General features: G+C 42.8%; 1 protein-coding gene across 5 annotated transcripts in view; it reads right to left on the bottom strand.

Annotated features, from left to right (window-relative positions):
- Positions 1-1932: 1932 nt before the first annotated feature.
- The window catches only part of greb1l (GREB1 like retinoic acid receptor coactivator), a 46822-nt gene continuing 28923 nt past the window's right edge, over positions 1933-19831 (bottom strand). For 2 of the 5 annotated variants that reach the window (XM_073490446.1, XM_073490445.1), the window contains exons 8-34: positions 19530-19652; positions 18145-18282; positions 17890-18015; positions 16815-16952; positions 16150-16335; positions 15605-15904; positions 15368-15496; positions 15022-15156; positions 14408-14608; positions 14119-14299; positions 13380-13569; positions 11960-12096; positions 11433-11775; positions 10878-10993; positions 10171-10403; positions 9384-9949; positions 8970-9078; positions 8418-8564; positions 7608-7741; positions 7233-7394; positions 6899-7103; positions 5882-6044; positions 5495-5722; positions 5269-5410; positions 4973-5173; positions 4304-4442; positions 1933-4188 (exon numbers count right to left, since the gene is read on the bottom strand). In XM_073490446.1, coding sequence (XP_073346547.1) covers positions 4025-4188; positions 4304-4442; positions 4973-5173; positions 5269-5410; positions 5495-5722; positions 5882-6044; positions 6899-7103; positions 7233-7394; positions 7608-7741; positions 8418-8564; positions 8970-9078; positions 9384-9949; positions 10171-10403; positions 10878-10993; positions 11433-11775; positions 11960-12096; positions 13380-13569; positions 14119-14299; positions 14408-14608; positions 15022-15156; positions 15368-15496; positions 15605-15904; positions 16150-16335; positions 16815-16952; positions 17890-18015; positions 18145-18282; positions 19530-19652 — 5036 coding nt within the window. In that variant the 3' untranslated portion in view covers positions 1933-4024. The remainder of the gene's footprint in view (positions 4189-4303; positions 4443-4972; positions 5174-5268; positions 5411-5494; positions 5723-5881; positions 6045-6898; positions 7104-7232; positions 7395-7607; positions 7742-8417; positions 8565-8969; positions 9079-9383; positions 9950-10170; positions 10404-10877; positions 10994-11432; positions 11776-11959; positions 12097-13379; positions 13570-14118; positions 14300-14407; positions 14609-15021; positions 15157-15367; positions 15497-15604; positions 15905-16149; positions 16336-16814; positions 16953-17889; positions 18016-18144; positions 18283-19529; positions 19653-19831) is intronic. The other 3 variants (XM_073490450.1, XM_073490449.1, XM_073490447.1) reach the window with 3 other exon arrangements.

Below are 19831 nucleotides of genomic sequence, written 5' to 3' on the forward strand. Positions count from 1 at the left end.
TTCCACATAGTTACAGATCAATAACCAAACAACGTTCTGAGATGGAATAAAGGATGTTTCACAGTCATACATTTAATCATTCCAGTGTTTCAAAGTAGTTTAATATTAAGTACTGCATTGCCTCAGGGCTGAATAAATGAAAGAAATATGTCAGAGGGAATTCTCATGAGGCATTTTCTCTTTTTTCCTTTGAAGGATTTGTTGAAATATCAGCTAAAAGATCAAATCAAACAATGAAGTCGATCCAGGAAACTGAAAAATTACAGCATAATCGAGAGAAGCCAAAGAAAGCCCATCTTTACTCTGTACTGTAATGCCAGTTCGCCATAAAGAAAACCCTTTGGCACATCTAAAATCTTTAAAGACAAAACTCCCTCGGGCTTCGTGCACAGCGTCATTCTGCTTTTCTCAAAAGAGCAATTATATGACGCAGGAATCAGCATGCCAGCCATTCTTCTTGCCCTCTCTTCCTTATCCTATCCTGCAGCTGGCTGAAAATAGCCTTGTGTTATATCACACAGGGGTTGTAGGTTGATGGAAAGTGTGCTCTAATATTACCTCGCACGAGCTGAAATAGTACTGTCCCTGGACAAGCAATGCCCCTGTGCCCTTACAGTGAAGCCAGGGAGGATCCTACACAGCATCCATAAAGAGAAGAGGCCATTTCCACTCTTGATAACGAGAAGGGTCATTGTGCATAGTCACGGCACAGCTGCAGAGGTGTTGAGGTGAGACAAACATCAGACAAGGACGTGACTGGGAGATGAGCAAGGGTTTACTCTTAAGGAGAATAAAAAGATGTGGGATTTAGTGGCTGCAGAGGAGAGAGTGAGAGGATTATTAATCACAGGCTGGAGACAGGGCTGCACATGCATTTCAACAACACTGCTTAAGCTTTGTATGAATGCACTGGGAACAGACTTTAAAAGACTCAGCAGCTACCTGGGAAGCACACCAAATTACAAGGAAAGCAGAAAAATAAATGGAAATCAGTCTAAGTTTAGTCTAATGACAGGGAGCTCAACTCAACCTCTGAAATCTAATGAAGTGTTATGTTGTATCATGTGTTGTGTGTCTGCAATGAAGGGAAGTGTGCATCTTCTTGGCCAAAAGTTCAGGGTCCCCTTAATTTCAAGTTAAATAACATAAAATTCATGAGAAATACAGCCTCGATCCCAAAGCGTCTGTATTTGACGAGTTGTAAATGAGACTCAAAAATCTACTTTCTCCCAAATTGGACCTTTAAATGCCTCTTTTAGCTGGAAATGGCTGATTTTATGGAATATCTCCATATGTGTACAGAGGACCATTTTCAGCAACCATCACTCCTGTGGCCTCATTGCACATTGTGTTAGCCGATCCGAGTTTGTCACATTAGAAGGCTAATTGATCATTAGAAAACTCTTGTGCGATAATGTTAACACAGCTGAGAGCTGTTGTGCTGATTAAAGAAGCAATAAAATTGTCCTTCCTTATGTTATGAGTTTCTGCAGCATCAGCATTTGTGGGTTCAATAATAGTCTCAAAATGGAGAGCAAATAAGAACTTTCTTCTGAATCTGGAAAATAAAGTCCCCAGAACACTGTTTGAAGCTAGAAAAGGAGGCAGGGTCCGCCACATATAAACAAAGTAAAACGGTATGAAATTGTGTTGTCCTTTAAGGCCAGTTTGTCTATTCAGTCCTGAAAACAAAGAGAGTTTGTTTATTTAGTTTGTTTAGGCATTCAAAAGTGACGATCTTTCTCTTCGGATTGAAAAACTACACAGCGGCACCTTTAAATATGAAATAGCTGGAAATCAGAACACGTAGTCCTATCGAACTGTTCGTCCTATATGCTACACTGTGTTCGCCCTTCTGTCACACGTTTTGTTTACAGATGTTCAGGAGAAAACCATATAAAAATGCAATCATTTAAAAAACAAACGCACAAATGATTTTAGAAGTCATTTTATTACATTCATACGTTTTCAACAACAATAGCATGGCTCTAATGTCATATGTTCAAAGCCTGTAACCACAATGAGAAACATGAGGTAGATCACCCAGACACCAAGGCTGCCGCTGGGCTGCACATGGTCATCAAACACATTTCAGTGAAGATTGTGAGAGCAAGTTGCATATTAAGTGTTAAATTATTCAAAAGAAAGACACATTCTATGGACCATTGGAGTTTAAGTTACATTTTCTGACCATCAGTCTTATATTTGGACTAATTGCGGGGCTCATTTAATAGTGGGAAACATTTATTTTTCTGCTGGCAACTAGTGCAAGTTCACATTTCCTCCTCCCCCCCCCCAATGACATTCAGTAGATCTAAGAATCATTCATTTGGGTCTTGTGCAAAGCCTTCACGGATGGTTCTGAAGAGGACACACTCCCTCGGTTTAGGCGAGCTTAGCATGCAATCAAATATTACACTTCAACATGATTATCAGTCCAAAAATGCTTGTCAAATAAATAAGAATCCCTCATGGACCTGATTTTCATTTTCAATAAAAAAAAATCCAACACAAGAACAGGAAGGGATACAGACATATGGTTAAGGACACATCTAGGTAGATTCTTCTTTGCCTTTGCGACATAACATAAAAATGCAGCAAGACATCATGACTAAAAATATACTGGCAAAAGTTACACAAGACTAAAAAAAACATCAGTAACCCTCAGTGGTACAAGGGGTGATATAATATATTAATAATGTAAACAAAGCTTTAAACAGTACAGTAGTCCGAAATCCAATTAATCATTTTGCTTCACTTGGACAAACATTCCCTCGCCTCACAGTTAAATGGTTTCTTCATTCTTTTTGGTCAAAAAAAATAAAAAAAATTAATGACTTGAGCAGTGACGGCATGAAACATCACTTAAGGCATATTCTTTGGACAACCCTGTGCAGAAACATATAAAAACATTCTACGTTCAAGTATATGAAATGATCTGGTTACCTGCTTTTGACAGCGTTTAAAGCTTCTCTGATTATTACCCAGATTGTGATTTTTAACGTGTGGACGGCAGCCAGAACCATCCATGTGAGATCAGCCTTTACAACAGGAGGTGTAACCCCAGGCACAGTCAGTAGCAGGACATTTGGCAGTGATTATTATGTTTCATTTACTGACGTGGCGTGATTATGCTCAAAACACCGAAAAATACCAGTAAACTCGACTTACATCCATGTGTGATCGGTAATACACATTAACAGATGAGTAAAACCCTGTGGCAAGTCACATTTGTCTGTTCTGGACAACAGACCTGCTTCATTTTTGAAACATTTTACATTCTTCAGAGGACACAACTTGCAACTTTCTTTAGTTGTGAGCGAAATCTTTGGATACATTTGAGAGCAAGTCGTTTGGAGATGAAAAACACTTTCGTACAGGATGGATTATCCATGCCACGTAAATATTTTTAGGAGGCACAAGAAGAAGAAGAAGCTCAAATGGTCGCTTCTTGTTTGAATCCCGATGGCGTGGCAGTAGAAGTGATGATGGTGATGATGGAAATCCAAAACAATGAGCTTCGTGGAGTTTGAGGCAGGTGAGAAAGGAAAGCGAAAGGGATGTCTTTGGTGCCAACGTAAGATAAAGCCAAAAATACAACTTGGGAGAAAAGCTTTACCCTTTTAAGCGACCTCCCTTGGATCTCCCATTAAAACCCTGAGATAAACAAGTACGTCCAGTACGGGACATACTGTTGAAAGTCCATGTACACATACAATCTTCAAATAGTCACATCATTGATCAGGGAGCGTCCATTTTTGCGCAATACAACAACAAAACAAATAAAGTTCAGTATCAGCTGTGCTTTCTTTCCCACAGCAAAGGATTTCTCAGTAGAAGCTCCAGTGGAGACAAACACGAGTTCAAACATGAGCCAGGCATAGAGCACTGTGGTAGTACAGTATTTGGGGCACTGTGGATCTCCAACAGATCCCCTCTGACCTTCCATTGGAATGGCAAAGAACTATCCTCGTTTCTTGATTGTGTTTGGGCGGCAGTGCGTCGGACCCGGTACGTTTCAGGTTCAAACGTGGCGGCCGGTCAGAAAGAAGAGAGGCCGGTCCTCGCTGCAGTTGGCCGTCTGAAACTCGTCCCGCAGGCGGAACTGCCACTCGTCCTCCAGCTCCAGTCGGACGATGGTCTGACGCAGGGAACTTCGGTCCTGGCTGATCACGCAGAGGGTGGCACCTGTGGACGCGAAGAAGGTAAAAAAAAAAAAATGTTCTTCATAAGTGAATACACATACAAACACAAGAGCAGTATCTTAGCAGCAGCGGTCAGTACGCCTGCGCTGATGAGTCACCTTTAAGGAAGCGGAATTTCTTGAGGAGTCCGGAGACGACGAAGGAGTCACAGAGGTAAAGCAGCAGGCCGCTGAACAGCAGGCCCTGGTGGTTCAGGTTGGTGGAGTGTGGACGAGAGTTGATGTAGCACACAGAAATCTGTGACAGAAGATACAACGAGACACGCGTCATTAATGGAACACAGATTTGAGGTTACAACTCGTGAAATAATCATCATGAAACCTTAAAGCAAAATGAAAAGGTTGCATGATTTATTTCCATGACAGAAAGAAAATGCAAACACGAGAGTCCTGTCTAGGTGTGCGTGTCATGATGCCGTGCACAAATGCACAGTGCAAATATGCATTGTTAGCATTCTTTGTTTGCAGATGTGCACGGATGCAGGTCGGAGTTTTCTGAGCAAAACAGATGGTGAAGTCGTGCAACATGTTTCTCTGTGGGTTCAGACGGTTCTACAAACCTTAAACGTGAAATTAAGTCAGTCAGCAGGTTTTTTTTTCTTATTTTTATAACAGATAACAGGGTAGAGGCTTCCCTTGAAACAGTAGAACAACTTGATTTATATCTCATGTGGAGGATTTCACAGTAGTTTTGGTGGTTAAGTTGAAGTAATGATGCTAATTTGTCTCCTCTCCTGCTTTCAGCTGATACTTCCTGGGAGCTCTTACCTCGGGGCTTATGTTGAGGTAGCTGTCGATGGACAGAACTGGGTTGTTTCTGTTTTGAACAGCCTTCGGAAAGAGTCTGTGGCTGCAGCTTTGCAGGAACCTTTCAAGCAAGAACTGGGCCGGGGCGTCCAGGAGGGTCTGCTCGCTGTCTGGAGCGCAGACGTACTGGGACGGGCTGATTAGGGCGGGGTTTTCTATTTCCTGAAGAGAGAAGAAAGTGAATTAGCACTTGAAAGAAGACAAATAAACTAACTAGAAACCCACTTACAGATAGGCAGAGGTTGCATGACACCCACCATGAGTTTAGGTTTGACCAGGAAGTCTTTGTTTCCCCCGACTGGAATGTGTTTCTTCATGAGGCTGAAGCAGTTGAAGCGACACAGCAGCAGCCCACTACTGTTCACCCTTAGATTAAAGTCCACCTCTTCACAGCTATACCTGCACATAGGAACAAAACAGTCAGCACATCTGTCACAAATCACCAAACATGTGATCGACTGACACAATCTTACACTAACTTACCGATTAAGGTCATATTGGACATTCTGCGTCAGGTCCACGTTGAGCATGACAAAGTCGTGGAGGTGGCACCGACTGTACGGCTGGCTGGTAGACTTGCGAGCCAGGCCGCTGCTCCACTTGCGCGTGCCGCACATTGCGTATAGGGAGATCTTTGGTGTGGTTTCCATGTGCTGCAGCACCATCTTCAGGGACACGTTTGTGTAGGTTGAGCCGTCATCCGATGTCTCACTGAGAGATGGACGAAAAAGAGGACAGGGTAAAGACATGAGTTTCAACCTTAGTAGTAGGGGTAACTACAGCCAAAGAAGAAAAGAAAAATAGTACATTTGAATAATCATAGCGCTAAAAAGTCTTTTACAAATTTTACAAATCAGAAACAATCTCTACCTGCTGTCTGTTGGCTGATGGGTGTTCCACAGCACGCAGGAGTCGTCCATCATGACGATGAAAGGCCACACATCTTGCCTCTTGACGCCTTGCTCCTCCAGTCGGTTCCTCTCCAGCTCCAGGTTGTGGTATGACAGCTCTTTGATCAAGAAGCGGGCTGCACCTAGAAACAGACAGGTGTCAGTCTTTCATTTAATAGTTTCTCAAAACACCCAAAATGCTTTTCAGTGCTGCTATGCAGCTTCTTCAAAAGCTTAGTATAGTAGTATATAGTATAGCATAGTGTGTGTAGGCATTACAGGTTTACAGGTGAATTTACAAGTGCATGTTTCACATTCAGCATAAAGGAGCATCGGGCCTATCCTGTATTAGCATGTTGACACTCGGGGCATGTTGAGAGAAAAAAGGTAAAAGGGTAAATAGTCTCTTAACCTCAATGATCCCTGTTTCATATTAGTTCGGTTACACCCATTTCAAACAGGCCACACGCCTGATTGGCTTCCTTACAAATCAGACTACTGTGCTCAAACGTGACTGACTGTAATTAGTGTATGACCAGGGTGGCTCGCTCACTGTGACAAATCACTGACAAGCTGCGAGGTGACGCAGACTTAAAGGTGCCCTGTGGAGGTTTTTTATGACTAGTGGAGCAACGTTTTCATGTGAGGGTCCAAAGTGTAACAAAGCAATAGCAAAGGCATGAATGAATTAGACCGCAAGCAATGTGATTGGGATTTCGGGGCCGTACAAATAAAACAGATTTGATTTGATTTGTATTGGGGTAGATTGAGCTTAATTTGCTTATTAAACTTTTGTTGTTCCTGTTGTTGCAAATTTCTCCAATTTGTGTTTTGTGTTTTGTGTCTTGTTTTGATTATTTATCTGTTGAGAAAATTCCCATGAAAATTGGCACATCCATGCTGGCAAAGGAAGGGTTGGAAAAAATTATATTCTAAATTTGTTTTACGTTCAATAGAGATGTCTCAGTTTAATCGATTGCACCAGTAAGCTGCTCACCAACTCCTGCATTGTTGAACATGGCCGGCAGGACGAGCAGGATGTGGTTGGGCCAGTACTTCCTGTACTGGGGCATCTCGAACTGCTTGACCACCAGAATGTGCAGATGAGTGGCGCCCTCCATGGCGTGGAAAATGTTGAGCAGGCCGTGCTCTTGGCGTCCTGTCGTCGGGGTGAAGATTGGACTCTTTAGCAGCGCAGGGTCCTGGAGACAGACGTCAAAACAGAAGAAGAGTCAAAACAGTGACCAAATAATAATTTAACACCTGCCCTCTTGAGACATTTTTAAGTTCACACAAACACAAATACTCCCACATGTGCACAGGAAGCTAACCTTGGTGGAGAACAGAGGCAGGCGCATGCTTTCCAAGTGGCTCCCCTGCTGACTGAAGACAAAGTGCTGCTCCTTGGCTTTGGGAATGACAAACTGGAGCTGGACCTCCTCCCCCAGCATGGACAAGCAGAAGGTGAAAGCGTGGAAGGTGCACTCCGACAGCTGCAACACACACATGCATTATTAACACGGAGATATCGCCATTAAGTACCACTACAGAGAGTAAAGAGCTCTCAAGCTTTCCACTGTCAAAGTATTTTGACAGGTTAGGATATGCATCCGTAAGTCAGCCAACAGTTTGAAGTTACTCAAGCTCAAAGAAGGCAGCAGAGGAGTGTCTCAGACATTTGATGTTAGCCTGCACGCTGCGCTCACCTGTGTGGCAGGGCCTGCTTCACAGTAGTGGTGACACTGCTCGCAGTGATGAAAGGCATTGTGGGCAGCAAACCTGCTCAGACGGATGGACTTGGTCTCTCGTTTGGCTGGTGTTTGGCCTTCTTGCTTAAAATCTGCAGGAAAAAATTATATATGTTAACGCTCACACTTTATATCATAGAACATCTGTGTTTGACTGAGGCTGTTGTGTGTCTGCCAGGGTTAAGTCGGATTAATTTAAAATATAGCAGGTTGCTGAACGTAATCTTTGAAATCAGTAATCTAATCTGTATATTTACGGAGTACTTTTTCATTTCTTCAAAATCAAACTTTGAAAATATTACACGTTATGCAAAAATTATAGACGCAGCCACAAGAGTACGAGTCCCACAAAGATCACCCTTACAAGCTACAGATGTGTATTCTACAGCCTGTGGGATGCTGTTTCTTGTATGCAAAATTTTGCTGCAGTTGTTTTTTTAATCAAAGGCCACATGGAGGACTCACTTAATATGTTAATCTTCCATTTTCAATGTAAATAAAAAGTATTAAAAAGTAATAAAAAACCTAAAGTAGAACATATTCATCTTATTCAAGGTCATGAAAAAGTTTATTTTTAAATTGCCGTGTCTTAAACACACAATCAAAGCTGTAATCAAGTATTTCTTGACATTTTACCTATAATCTTATTACACATTTTTTTTCCAAATGTGCTCTGGATTCATTATAGTTTTTGTAATCTGATAACACAATCCTGGTTACATGTAATCCCATACCACCCTGCCCTGGTGTTTGCATAATTCTGCTGACCTTTTAAGCACTTTGGCATCTTGTCAGTGTAAACAGGGCTGGCCTTCCTGAACTTAGGGTCCCGGGGGTTGGGGTCAAAGGGCAGCTTTCGAACTTCCTCGATGTCAGGCCACAGGGTGTTTATTGGAGTTGTGACCTCTGATGTTTCTGGAGATGAAAAGAACACGAGAAGGTGAATCCCCGCCATGAAAATCTAACATGAAGTGCCTTGTTATATCCAGGGCTCTAGACTAACTTCACACAATGCGCCTAACGTTTCCATTTAATTTGGGTGCACCTAATAATATATCTTAATCTAATTTTTCAGCACATGTTTATGATTGTGAAAAGGAATAAAGTTGCAAATTGCATGCTTTTCTTCGTTTAAACCCCAGCACATGCAACAAAAACATTGAGATGACATCAATTGTTTAAAAAGTTGAAGCTGAATTATAAGTCAATTTCAGGCGACCGGTGAAATGTTTTGTCGCACTTTGCAGATCTTTGGGTTGCACCCTGGAGCCCTGATGTCTATGGTGTGTTTAAAAAGATATGAGTCCCGATGATCTTCACCTTCTTCCTCCTCCACCTCTTCCTCGTCGTAGACATCTACCTCCAGCAGTCTGATGAGCATTCGAAACAGGATGCGAAGAAACTGCAGATAGGCGCCAGTCTTTCCCACCTAGCAACGGACAAAAAAAGGTAATGTTACTATGACACTTTTGACATTTTAATGACATTTGATAATTTCATTTCCCCAATTAAAATCTGACAAACGATAGTCAACAATAACATTCAGGCATTTAGATTCATTTACAAAGTTAGCTACAGTTGAAAATGGTCAGGATGTAAATATAAAACTTCTCAAGTATAATTTATTAGTGATTAAAATTGATTGTATTCCTCAAGTAACTTATCAAAATAGCAAATCAGGTTCGTTATTATAAAATAAAACCTTAACTTATCCCATAGAGGGATGGCAGTTACCTGTGGTGGTCCACTGAGTAGCAGCCGTCGAGGATGTGGCACAGGTGGAGCCTCATAATCGGCGTGATGCTGCCTGGTGACAGTCCACTGGCGGTAGTACATGCTCTGATCCGCCCCCTGCAGGATGGGAGTGATGAGGGGCCTCAGCGGGCTGCTCCACGCCGCATCTGCATGAGGCAGCAACGAGAAGGAGCTCAGCTGACTCCCCGACTCCCCCGCCAGCAAGTTGTACGCTGCCCGTGACATGATGACCGTCCGCGGGGACACCCGGGTGGGCTTGGGCTCTCGACCACACTGCGTGGACTGGCTGGGCCTCTGGGTGGATGAGGATGATGGGGAGGGGGCGGAGGAGGAGGAACTGGAGTAAAGAGAGGGAGGGGCATTGGAGGGTTTGGAGGGGTTGGAGGAGAGCTGGCTTCCCAGGGAGTCGCACTCCTGCTTGAAGCCTTGTGTTATGGTGCCCACGTCCGATGTGATTGCACCTTCAGGTGGGCAGGTGGAGGTGGAGGGCTTCTGGAAAGAGTCGGCGACGTCAGATGAGCTGACACCGTTCTCTGCCAAAGAGCCTGAGTGGAAACATGAGGAGGGTAAAATGTGAAAATGAAATACAAATAAATGAACGTTTCAAGATATGATACATTGGTTCATCTACTTCAAATAACTTTTAATAACACAGTTGAGACTCTGTTTTTCACCAAATTAAGACCATATTTCATTTAAACACTAGTCTGAAGAGTTTTGAATGATTGAAACTGAATGTTTGGACTCAGCAGGGTCTGGGACTCACCAGACGTTCTGGTTGCAGCGCTGCCGTTGCTCTGAGGTCTTTCCAGCTCGTCTCCATCATTCAAGCTGGTGGCGGCCTTCTCTCCGTCTGATTCCCGAGGGGCCATGGCCTTCTTGGGGTCCTGAGCCACGCCCATGGACACATAGGTGCAGGCCAGACCCACTTCTTGCTCCAAGGCCGTACGAGTCAGGTAGCTGGAGTCTATCAGACGCAGGTCGCTGTATTTCAGAGACCTAGAAGGGTAAAAGTGATAAGAAGATTGTTGCTGAGAAAAGGTCATAGTTTTTTGATTTTGAAAATGCATTTTAAACTAATGTGCATCTTTACTGATGCTGACACAATACAAATACACGACCCAGTACTGACACACTCAATGCAGGATAAATGTAACTGGATCTTTCTTGTAGAACAGACAGCACACACTGTGTGAATGTGGAAGTGTAAACTAACACCTGGAGGATAAATAAAAGAAATAGTGAGGGCTGAAACGAATACTTTGAAACTTAAAAAGTCCCAGAAGTCTAAATTTATTGAAAAAAAGTTGATAACGCAAACTACCAACGTTCCCCACCTATGAACAGAGACTGTGTCCTCGCCACCGTGGCCCAGTTATAGGATCTGACCCGTGTCATCCCCCCTCTCTCCCTGCTTTCCTGACAACTCTTGTTTTTGACTTGTGATCGGGGAATCCTGATGTGTGAGCTCACCTGGGGAAAGTTTCTCCAAGAGGGTCCTTCCCCGTGAGGATGACGATGCAGGGCAGCCCTTCCAGATCCTCATAAGTGTGCGGTACCCAGTCTTCATTCTCACAGCCTCTCCACGCCTACAGCAAAACACCGTTATTACATAATGTTTGGTTAAGTCTGTATCATTTAGAACTAGACCAACAGCTGATTCTGGACTGATATTCAAATGTATCTGAGGAAGAGGGTTTCTTTTACTATATTGAAGAGGTTGAGTACAAATGTAATCATTTAAAGCTATCAGTTGAGAAAGAAAAGTTTCCATATTATCTGAAATATGAGTCACACTGTTCAATAGAACCTATAAACAGTGACTAGTGGGGTTTCGATGGAGATATCTGTTGTCTAATAGTGGTTTAAAATGAGGTTTGAGATGTTAAAGAAGTATATAAAGTAATTACACCCAAAACACCTTGCTTGAAAGTAATAAAAACAGTTTATATTCAAATGCTTCATAGAAAACTTAGAAAAAAAAATTAAATTAAAAGAAATGATGCATGTGACTGGTTTCATTCTCACCCTGAGGCGGTTGGTGAAGTTTCTGGGCAGGCTCAGTTCAGTGGCGGGGCTTCCCAGCAGCACGGCGAAGCACAGCTGGAGCCCCAGTTTGTCCCTCACGTCCTCCAGCCGCTCCCTGGCCAGCATCGCCAGCTGTAGTGAGGGGACTCGAACCAGCAGCATGTGGCCCCGGCCCTGGGAGCCCTCTCTGCTCGGGGCGTTGATCAGGTCCTCCACCATGGCCAGGGTCTCTGGGGTTATGTGGTCTCTCAGGGACGGGGAGGAGGTGAGGGCCATCATGGCCTCTGTGTACTGCTGAATCAGCAGGTAGCTGCGGATCACCATGCTGTGTAGGTGAGGATGTCTGGGACACAAACAGATAAAGAAATAACTATTATGATGATTAAATTGTACATGTTTGTGTTTAATGTTAAACATACAGTACTCACTGCCTGAGAGAAAAAAAACAGAGCACATCTATAGATTATTTGATAATCTGCCAGCAGCCCTCTGTGTTAATGATTTCTCCGTGATGACACCATACTGACCTCTCCAGCAGCGTGTGGACCATCTTCTCAAATGCATCATCGCAGCGCAGGATGGGGCTGGCCACGCCCCACTGCAGGGATCTGCTGTAGTCCCTCAGGCCAAAGTACAGCAAATCATTAGGAGACTGCTCCCCCTGCTGGAAGAAAATGATAGCTGACTGAGCTGTGATGGGCACTCGAGATGCAACTATAACAGATTTTGATGAGGAAAAAATCCCTGTTTCATGATTATAATGCTTTCATTTATTTCACAACACTACAGATGTATAAAATCACATGAGCATTGTTATCTAGAGGTTTTAATCTCTCAACAACATGCCTTGGTTTTTTTAAACAGTTGCTTTAGTTTCAGTAAAAGCGAAATAAATAAATTGAGAACATCTGTTATGTAGGTGTTCTGCTCTTGAGGGCTGTTAATGCTCCTGTTCTCATTGTAGCATAATGACCCTACTACAATTGGTACAGCTGAGCCTCTTATGGTTACAAAACTGTGACATTTTAAGCCACAATTAATAGGGAAATCATTTTATTACTGCATCTCCCGTGAGAACGCGTCGGGATTCGCGCACCAAAACTAGTGTGTTGAAAAGGGGAGCTAATTTAATAAGCACATAATGAATCTCACTGCATGACATCTGATCTGAAAGCTGAGCAAATGCTTCCACTATATTATTTTTTGTCCGCAACGTCTACTTGCAACAGTGGCATTGTCTTTTACAGGCCTGAATATTAAGAAGTTTTTCCCAATTCAAAAGCAAAGATGAGAGAAATCACTATTTTTTATCTGCTTTACTGTCTTGTTAACTGTCACGGTTGGGGAACCACAGCTCTAAATATCATCATCCAGACAACGAGACTGTACGCTCAGCTAAATATAATGATGAGAATTAATAGTACAGTAGAGCGTGACCTATGACCAGACACACAATTACCTAAAAGCAGACCAAATATAATTCTGAAGACTCAATAGCACCATACAGTCATAGTGTGCCGGAGGTGTCACAAGCAGAAATATGTTTAAAAACAATATTTCGGGGCCAACAATTGAAGCGATTCTAGCCTTTGTAGCAAACAATGCCCTTCTCTCTCTCAACATGTTTCCTATCTACTTCTACAAATGTCAAATGAAACCAAAAATGCCAGAACAATATCTCATTTAATATCTCAACAGTCAGTAAGGATGAAGTCCCCGCTCCTGTGAGTGTAATTGCAGTTTTAGGACACCAGGTGGAGCAGCTAAACCACAACTGTGACAAACTGGCATCTGCTCGCTGCCGTGAAGTTTTAATTCGACAAAACGTAGATATAAAGCAGCTCAGATGTCTCTTAAACGTTTAGTGTTGTTTGATTTTTAACATCACAAAAGAACATAGTGTTTATGAGTTTTGGGGGGGCTTTTTGCTGTTAAATCAACACTCACCAGACTTTCTTTGGAGGGCCAATGAACTTCATTGTGGATGCTGATGCGGGATTGGCGGGTCTGCAGCGTGTATGGGAAGCAGCTGACCTGCAGGACCAGGAGGTTCATTGCATCGAGGACTTCCTGGCAGTTTACCACCCGGTCGGCCAAACCCTGCAGCTCCCCGTGGCACACAGAGCCCGACAGAGCACTGGACAGGGAGGAGGGCAAAGTGTTTGAAAGTGTGATGGATACTCTAGTTTCCTGTACACATCATACCAAAGATGTTATGGACGCAAATAACAGCTCGATTAGGGTCATTAGGGTTTGTAATGGTTTTTAATTTGCTATGCCGTGCTATGTCCAGTGTGTAGGTCATTCCTAAAATCATCTGGGAAACAGGAAGTGATCTATTTTATGTTTCTGGTAGTGAAAAAAAATCAGTTTTGGTTTAAAGATGCAGAAGATCCTAAAAACTCAAATGTAAAAAACTTCCTCCATCACTGATCAAACATCATTTAGACCCAAATATGTCTAATAAAAACAGGAAACTGAAAGTATCTGACCTACGTTTGAGCAAAATTCAAGGTAACAGATACTCTGTGCTGTAATTGTTTTCACTTCCATGCAGCTGTTCTCTTCTCTCCACTTTAATCAGTGTATAAAAAAGGTCGAGGCTACATTTGTAGCCATAACAATCATATTTCCCACGGCACAGAGCAAAATGTCGTCAGCAACTTGTGTCCTGGAGGAGCTTTACCTTGTGAGGTCGACGTGGGAGTTGTCGTGGATGAGGACAAACAGCGTGTAGGGGTTCTGTTTGACTTTCCTCATGAAGGCTTCCATCTTGGCATGAACGTCACCGTCCAGACGCACCACGTACTTGTCTGATTTCTGATAGGCCGAGGAGGCGTCTTCGATTCCCAGGTCCACAAGCACTCCTGAGCAAAGCAAAGATACATTTGAAAAATAAAAGTGTTTCTATTCTTTTTTTAAGTTTTGAAAATATGTCATCTGGGAAGTTGGAAAAGTCATCAGTGGACACAAACCTGATTGTCGGATGCGCTGTGCCGTCTGGTGTACCAGAATGTGAGATGGAGGGACCAAAACGAGAAAGTCCACTTTACAAAAACGCCCCAAATCAAGATTCTGGGTCCCTGAGTCAGCGATGGAGCAGACTTGAGAAAGGAGGCTCCGGGCCACACTCAGCTGGGTCGGATAGATCTGAAAGACCTTGGTCAACAGCTCTGCTACAGGGGGATAAAGAGGGACAAAGCATGCAGGTATACGCATTAATACAGGTGTCAATTTAATGTGCAGCAAATTAAGAATGACCACAAGTAATACAGACATTTGAAATTTGAAGAATATTGCCAGCAATGACAAATACTGATATGATTTTATTGAGAGAATCTTGTCATGTGCTGCTTATAGTACAGTTAGACCTAAAGCATTTGACTAATAAAAGTGTGGTTATGGTCTAGATTTAAGGTCCACACCTGACTGGGATGCCAGTAAAAAGAGGAGCGCAAATAAATCACCAGCGGGCTCAGCAGAATAATGATATACACTATAAGAAGAAGAATATACAGTGATGTTTTCGCTGCCCCTGGCACGTGGGCCATGCAGTTTAGACAGCGAGCACGTCAGAGAGCAGTCTAACCTCTGTCTGAGGGTGGTGACATGCTGGCAGCCTCCTGAGAGTGGATGTAGTCAGTGACATCGCCCTGAAAGGGCTGGATGACCTGTCCCTTCCGTCGGCGCTGGTATCGCACCAGCTGCTTGTCCAGATTGTCCCCTGAAAAGAAACAGTCACATTAGGACACAGAGCCAGGGATACATGCTGCCAAGACCAAGCTTTCCACATCTTTGTTATACTGTCACTGTGAAATATAAAGGACATTTATCAGACAGTTCATCTTAAATTATGCTAACCATTATTATCATCCATCCATCCGTTTTATCAACTGTAAAGCCATAAACACCTGCTGTGTGGACGCAGCACTCACCTAGCGAGGTGGTTTTGAAGTGAGATGCCAAGATGCTGACTTTCCCTGTGATGAGTTCGTAGCTGATTTCCTTCAGAAACTCGTTGGTCGTAAGCATGCCTTCAGCTAAGGCGCGTGCTTGGTACTTTCCTGTGTCCAACACATTAATAAAAAATTAGATTATAACAATGTTGACATACATATTGTGCACACGCAACAACCAGGTTAAACGACTGTAGATAACGAAGCAGCACTCACCCAAAACAAGCACGCAGAACTCGTTGCCGGTCATCTTAGAGGCGCATATAATGACTACATATGTAGGCAGGCACTGCTGGTGGTGAGGGCCCTCACTGAGAGAACGGAGTGACTCTGAGATGCCCTCTCCCAAAGAGCTATGGGTAACCACGACCTGGACGCTGCCCCCAGAGACGCTGGCTTCCAGCCGAGCCAACCAGGGCAGCTGTGTCGGGGAGATGGCGGGACCCCCGGGACAGCACAGCATGGCCTTCAAAACAATCTGCTCCAGCTCCTCCCTCAGAGGAATCTGCTCCGAGCCTGCGGGAGAAATTTACTTTAGTTCAGCTCAGTCATGTGGAGTTTGTAGAATATCAAATGTAACAAAATAAACATCAAAGTTAGATATTTGTTTTGCCAGCGACGTTTCTGTTTAAATAAGACAACAGCACCTCTCGGTCATCCACCCCACTTCCCTGTGTGTTTTAAAACCGCACACATCCAACGTGTGCGTTAAGCTTTCAGTGACAGTGAGGGTTTGTTTTAAGTGTGTGTTTGCTGCTCACCTAAGCGTGCAAGATACTGTAAAGTGAGCAGGATCATCGTCTCCACACAGAGAAGCTGGCTGCTGTTGAGGCCCAACGTCTCCAGGGTTTTCTCCGTCAGCTGGCTGCTCTTATAGCAGCTGACCAGCAGGGGGCTCACCACTATGTCCCCAACATTCCCATAGAAATAGGGTAAAGTGCCGTGCCCTGAGGAGAAAAGACACCATGAGACAATACTGAAACATGTAGTCGCCACAAACAGCAACTTTATATTTGTATTGTAACACTTTCATTATGAAAACATTGTTGTTTTTTAACATTTAAACACAGCAAACTGACCAATGATGAGAAACAAGTTAAAAAAAGAGATGATTTACAATTTGTTTTGACATGTGTTTGATTTTCTGCCTGCAGTGTGATATAATTTAACATTACTGTCAGTTTAATTAGCGCTATATCTGACAAGCTACATGTAGGCAGGGTTAATCTACCCGAACTCACTGGAACTGAACCAACTTTTACGATGGAAACATTCATATAATTTGTATCAAAAATGGTTATGATGACTGAAACTTTACAATTACAATTACAATACTTGATGGTTGATATTGTTGTGTTATGCCCTGCAGGACGACACTTAATTGGCAGTATGAAAGAGGAGCAGATCAGTGGAGTGAAGCTCGTACCGATGAGGATGACAGGGCGAACTCCTGAGGAGCTGAGCAGGTTGTCGGGGACGATGACGGTGTCTCCAGCGTTGACAGGTTGAGGCTGAATGACTCCTGGTACAGGCGCCTGAGGCGACGACACTCCTAATACAGAACCTGGAGGGAAGTAAATCACAAGTAAAACTTTAACCAGAGTTATCATAGTTTTGTGTTTTTCATTGGTTTTTAGTTTGATTTCATTTATAATTTTTGTTTTCAATTAAATTCAGTCTTATTTCAGTCAGTTCCTAGAGTGGGTTTGCTCAATTTCATCTAGTTTCTACGCGTACGTTATATATTTTGTTGGGTTGTCAGCCAATGTGACTAAACGTAACATGAATTAAACTAACATGACTGAGTCACGTCAGATGGATTTTTATTTGCGATGATGGCATGATTCAAGAATGAGGACAACTCCCATGATCCCACGCTACTTCACAACGTCATCAAAATACATCTTTTGTTTTCAGTGTTTTGTTTGAGAGACACCTAGCTGCAGATATTGAATACTAAGTGCTTAACTAAAATGTTTTTCCCACATGTAGTTTTAGTTTTTTAAGTTACCTATAATGACCTTGGTTTCACATGTCTGTGTTTTACATTAGCAAGAAAAGACTGCAGTAATATCTGGGGTTGCTGTACTGCCTTCACAGAATTGTTACAAATGAAAGAATAAAAATCAGGTCAGACAATTTAGTTGAAATGATGGTCGTATTTTTGACCATGATTACATGACGTGGCCGGAATCTTCTTTAATAATGCAATTTTAAGAAAATAATTTCTGCCACAAACTCTCCAGCTCTATCTCCATGGAGACACTTGGTGAATCATCCCTGACAACAAGAAGGACATCAGGGATGATGTGTACTTCTCCCCAAACCAGAGGGAGCAGAGGGCTGATAATCGACACAGTCTATGCAGAGACACACTTCTGCACGCACAGTGAAATGAGCTAAAAAAGAAGATCACGTAACATGCGAGGGTCAATTTACAACTCATCTCAAACTGACTGTGGCAGAATACATTTTAGCTCAAAGAGCCATCCTGGACTGACCTGGAGAACAAACTATCGGCCGGATGGCTGGCACGGGGACAGCTGTCGGTGGGACAGGTACCAACGAGTTAGGATGCCAGCTCCGGTGACGCTTCTTTGGAGGCCCCGAATTCATGGCAGAGGATACTAAACATGAAAAACAGACACACAGAAAAACATCAATACAGAAAAAAAAGAAGGAAAATGGAGGTAGTGGAGGTAAAAAACATATGCCCCTTCTAAAACTCTATGACTTTATTTTAGTGAAGGTCTTACCAGGACTGTCTCCTAAGTCAGCAGTGCGATACCCCTGAACTTGAGGCCCTAAAGAGACCTGGGAGGGGCTCAGTAAGGGAGGACGCCCATCAACTCCTAGACCATTTGTTGGCCCATTCACCCTCAGAGCTGTTGGTACTAGAGACGCAAACCATACACATAAATACACAAGAAATAGTAAAGATTTTATATTTTTCTACATTGAGAGTATGCAGGGTTCCAAATATAGGACAGCTAAAGGAGTGTCACAGAAATCCTCGATTGAGAAATCAATTAATCATTCAAAGCACTTGTCAACGTGCATATTTATTCGCACACAACATCATCATAGACATAAAAACATCTATTTCTTCACGTTCTGTTGAAAAAATATGTTAATTTTTGTATGTTCCTCCATTCAATTTCTTACATATTGCACCTTTAAAGGTATCCATAATATATTTTTAGTTCCTACTAAAGCCGAGTAATATGAACCGTGACATGATGTATTTAATGGTTGCAGAAACAACCGTTAAATACGTAGACACAGGTTTACTCTAAATTACATATTAACATCAGTATGCTAACATGCTAACAGTGGCAATGTTAATATATTGATGAATATGCTACCATGTCACACTCTTAGCGGAGCGTGCTAGCATGCTAACATTTTCTACTTAGTACAAAACACGAAGCACAGCTGTGGTTTATTAGATTTGCAGATATTTAGTCGTGAGCCTAATTATGACCTGATGATGGCGCTAGAGGTGAATTCATTTGACCACCAGGATAATTAGTATACATCCTCTGGAAATGGAATTGGCTAAAAAATGATAAGTAGCTAATTAACGCATAAATAAAACATATTTTAACAACTGCAGTCATCAGCAGAGGCTGAGCTATACATAAAAATGAGTCAGTACAAGTCAGAAAACAGTAGTATATTGATTTCTTACACATGAACGTCAATTGCCAATGACCGCAGTGGACATTTTCCAATCTCATATATTCACTATGTTTGCAATACGTTAAAACATTGATCGGTACGTGTAGCCTTTGCTTGTCAATAGCACAACCTTTTAAAGGGGCTAATGGATAGCAAGGCCTTAGAAAGTCATTACAGCATTCCTTCAGTATTGATTTATGTGTGTATACGTGGGCTAGTGTGTGTCTGTGTGCAGGCCAGGGCAGATGTTAATCTCGGCTCCATGGTCAGCGATGAGTCAGTCTACATCAGTCTTATGCTGAAAGTGTCAAAGCCTGGATGAGACCAAAAATGTATGTGGAGTATGTAATTGTGTGTGTTTCTATAATACAGCATAAAGTAGAGGGGGAATGAAATAGATAATGTAATTGGCTGGTAAAACAACATGAACATTTCCAGGGGATCTGAAAACGAGCTTCACCTATCGGTAGGGTCTTGTTTCCAGGTGTGGACGCCAGAGGTTTGAGGAAACTGCAGTCTCTGCTGAGGTCCTGGCTCCCGAAAAAGACAGAGGATGCTTGCGTCACTCTGGTGGGCGGAGAATCTGGAGGTAAAAACAAAAGATTCAGGAGCTTGTCATAAAAAAACATCTATAACTCAACAACTCCCTGCCATGCTGGTGCGTGATGCTCCCTTGTCCATCGACCCGTTACAAATCTTTGGGATCTTTGGCCACAAAACTGTAGCCTCAACGGCCAAAGTTCCCCTGATTGGTTATTTCTG

This window comes from Pagrus major, chromosome 21 (assembly GCF_040436345.1).
Source record: "Pagrus major chromosome 21, Pma_NU_1.0".
Classification (NCBI taxonomy): Eukaryota; Metazoa; Chordata; class Actinopteri; order Spariformes; family Sparidae; genus Pagrus; species Pagrus major.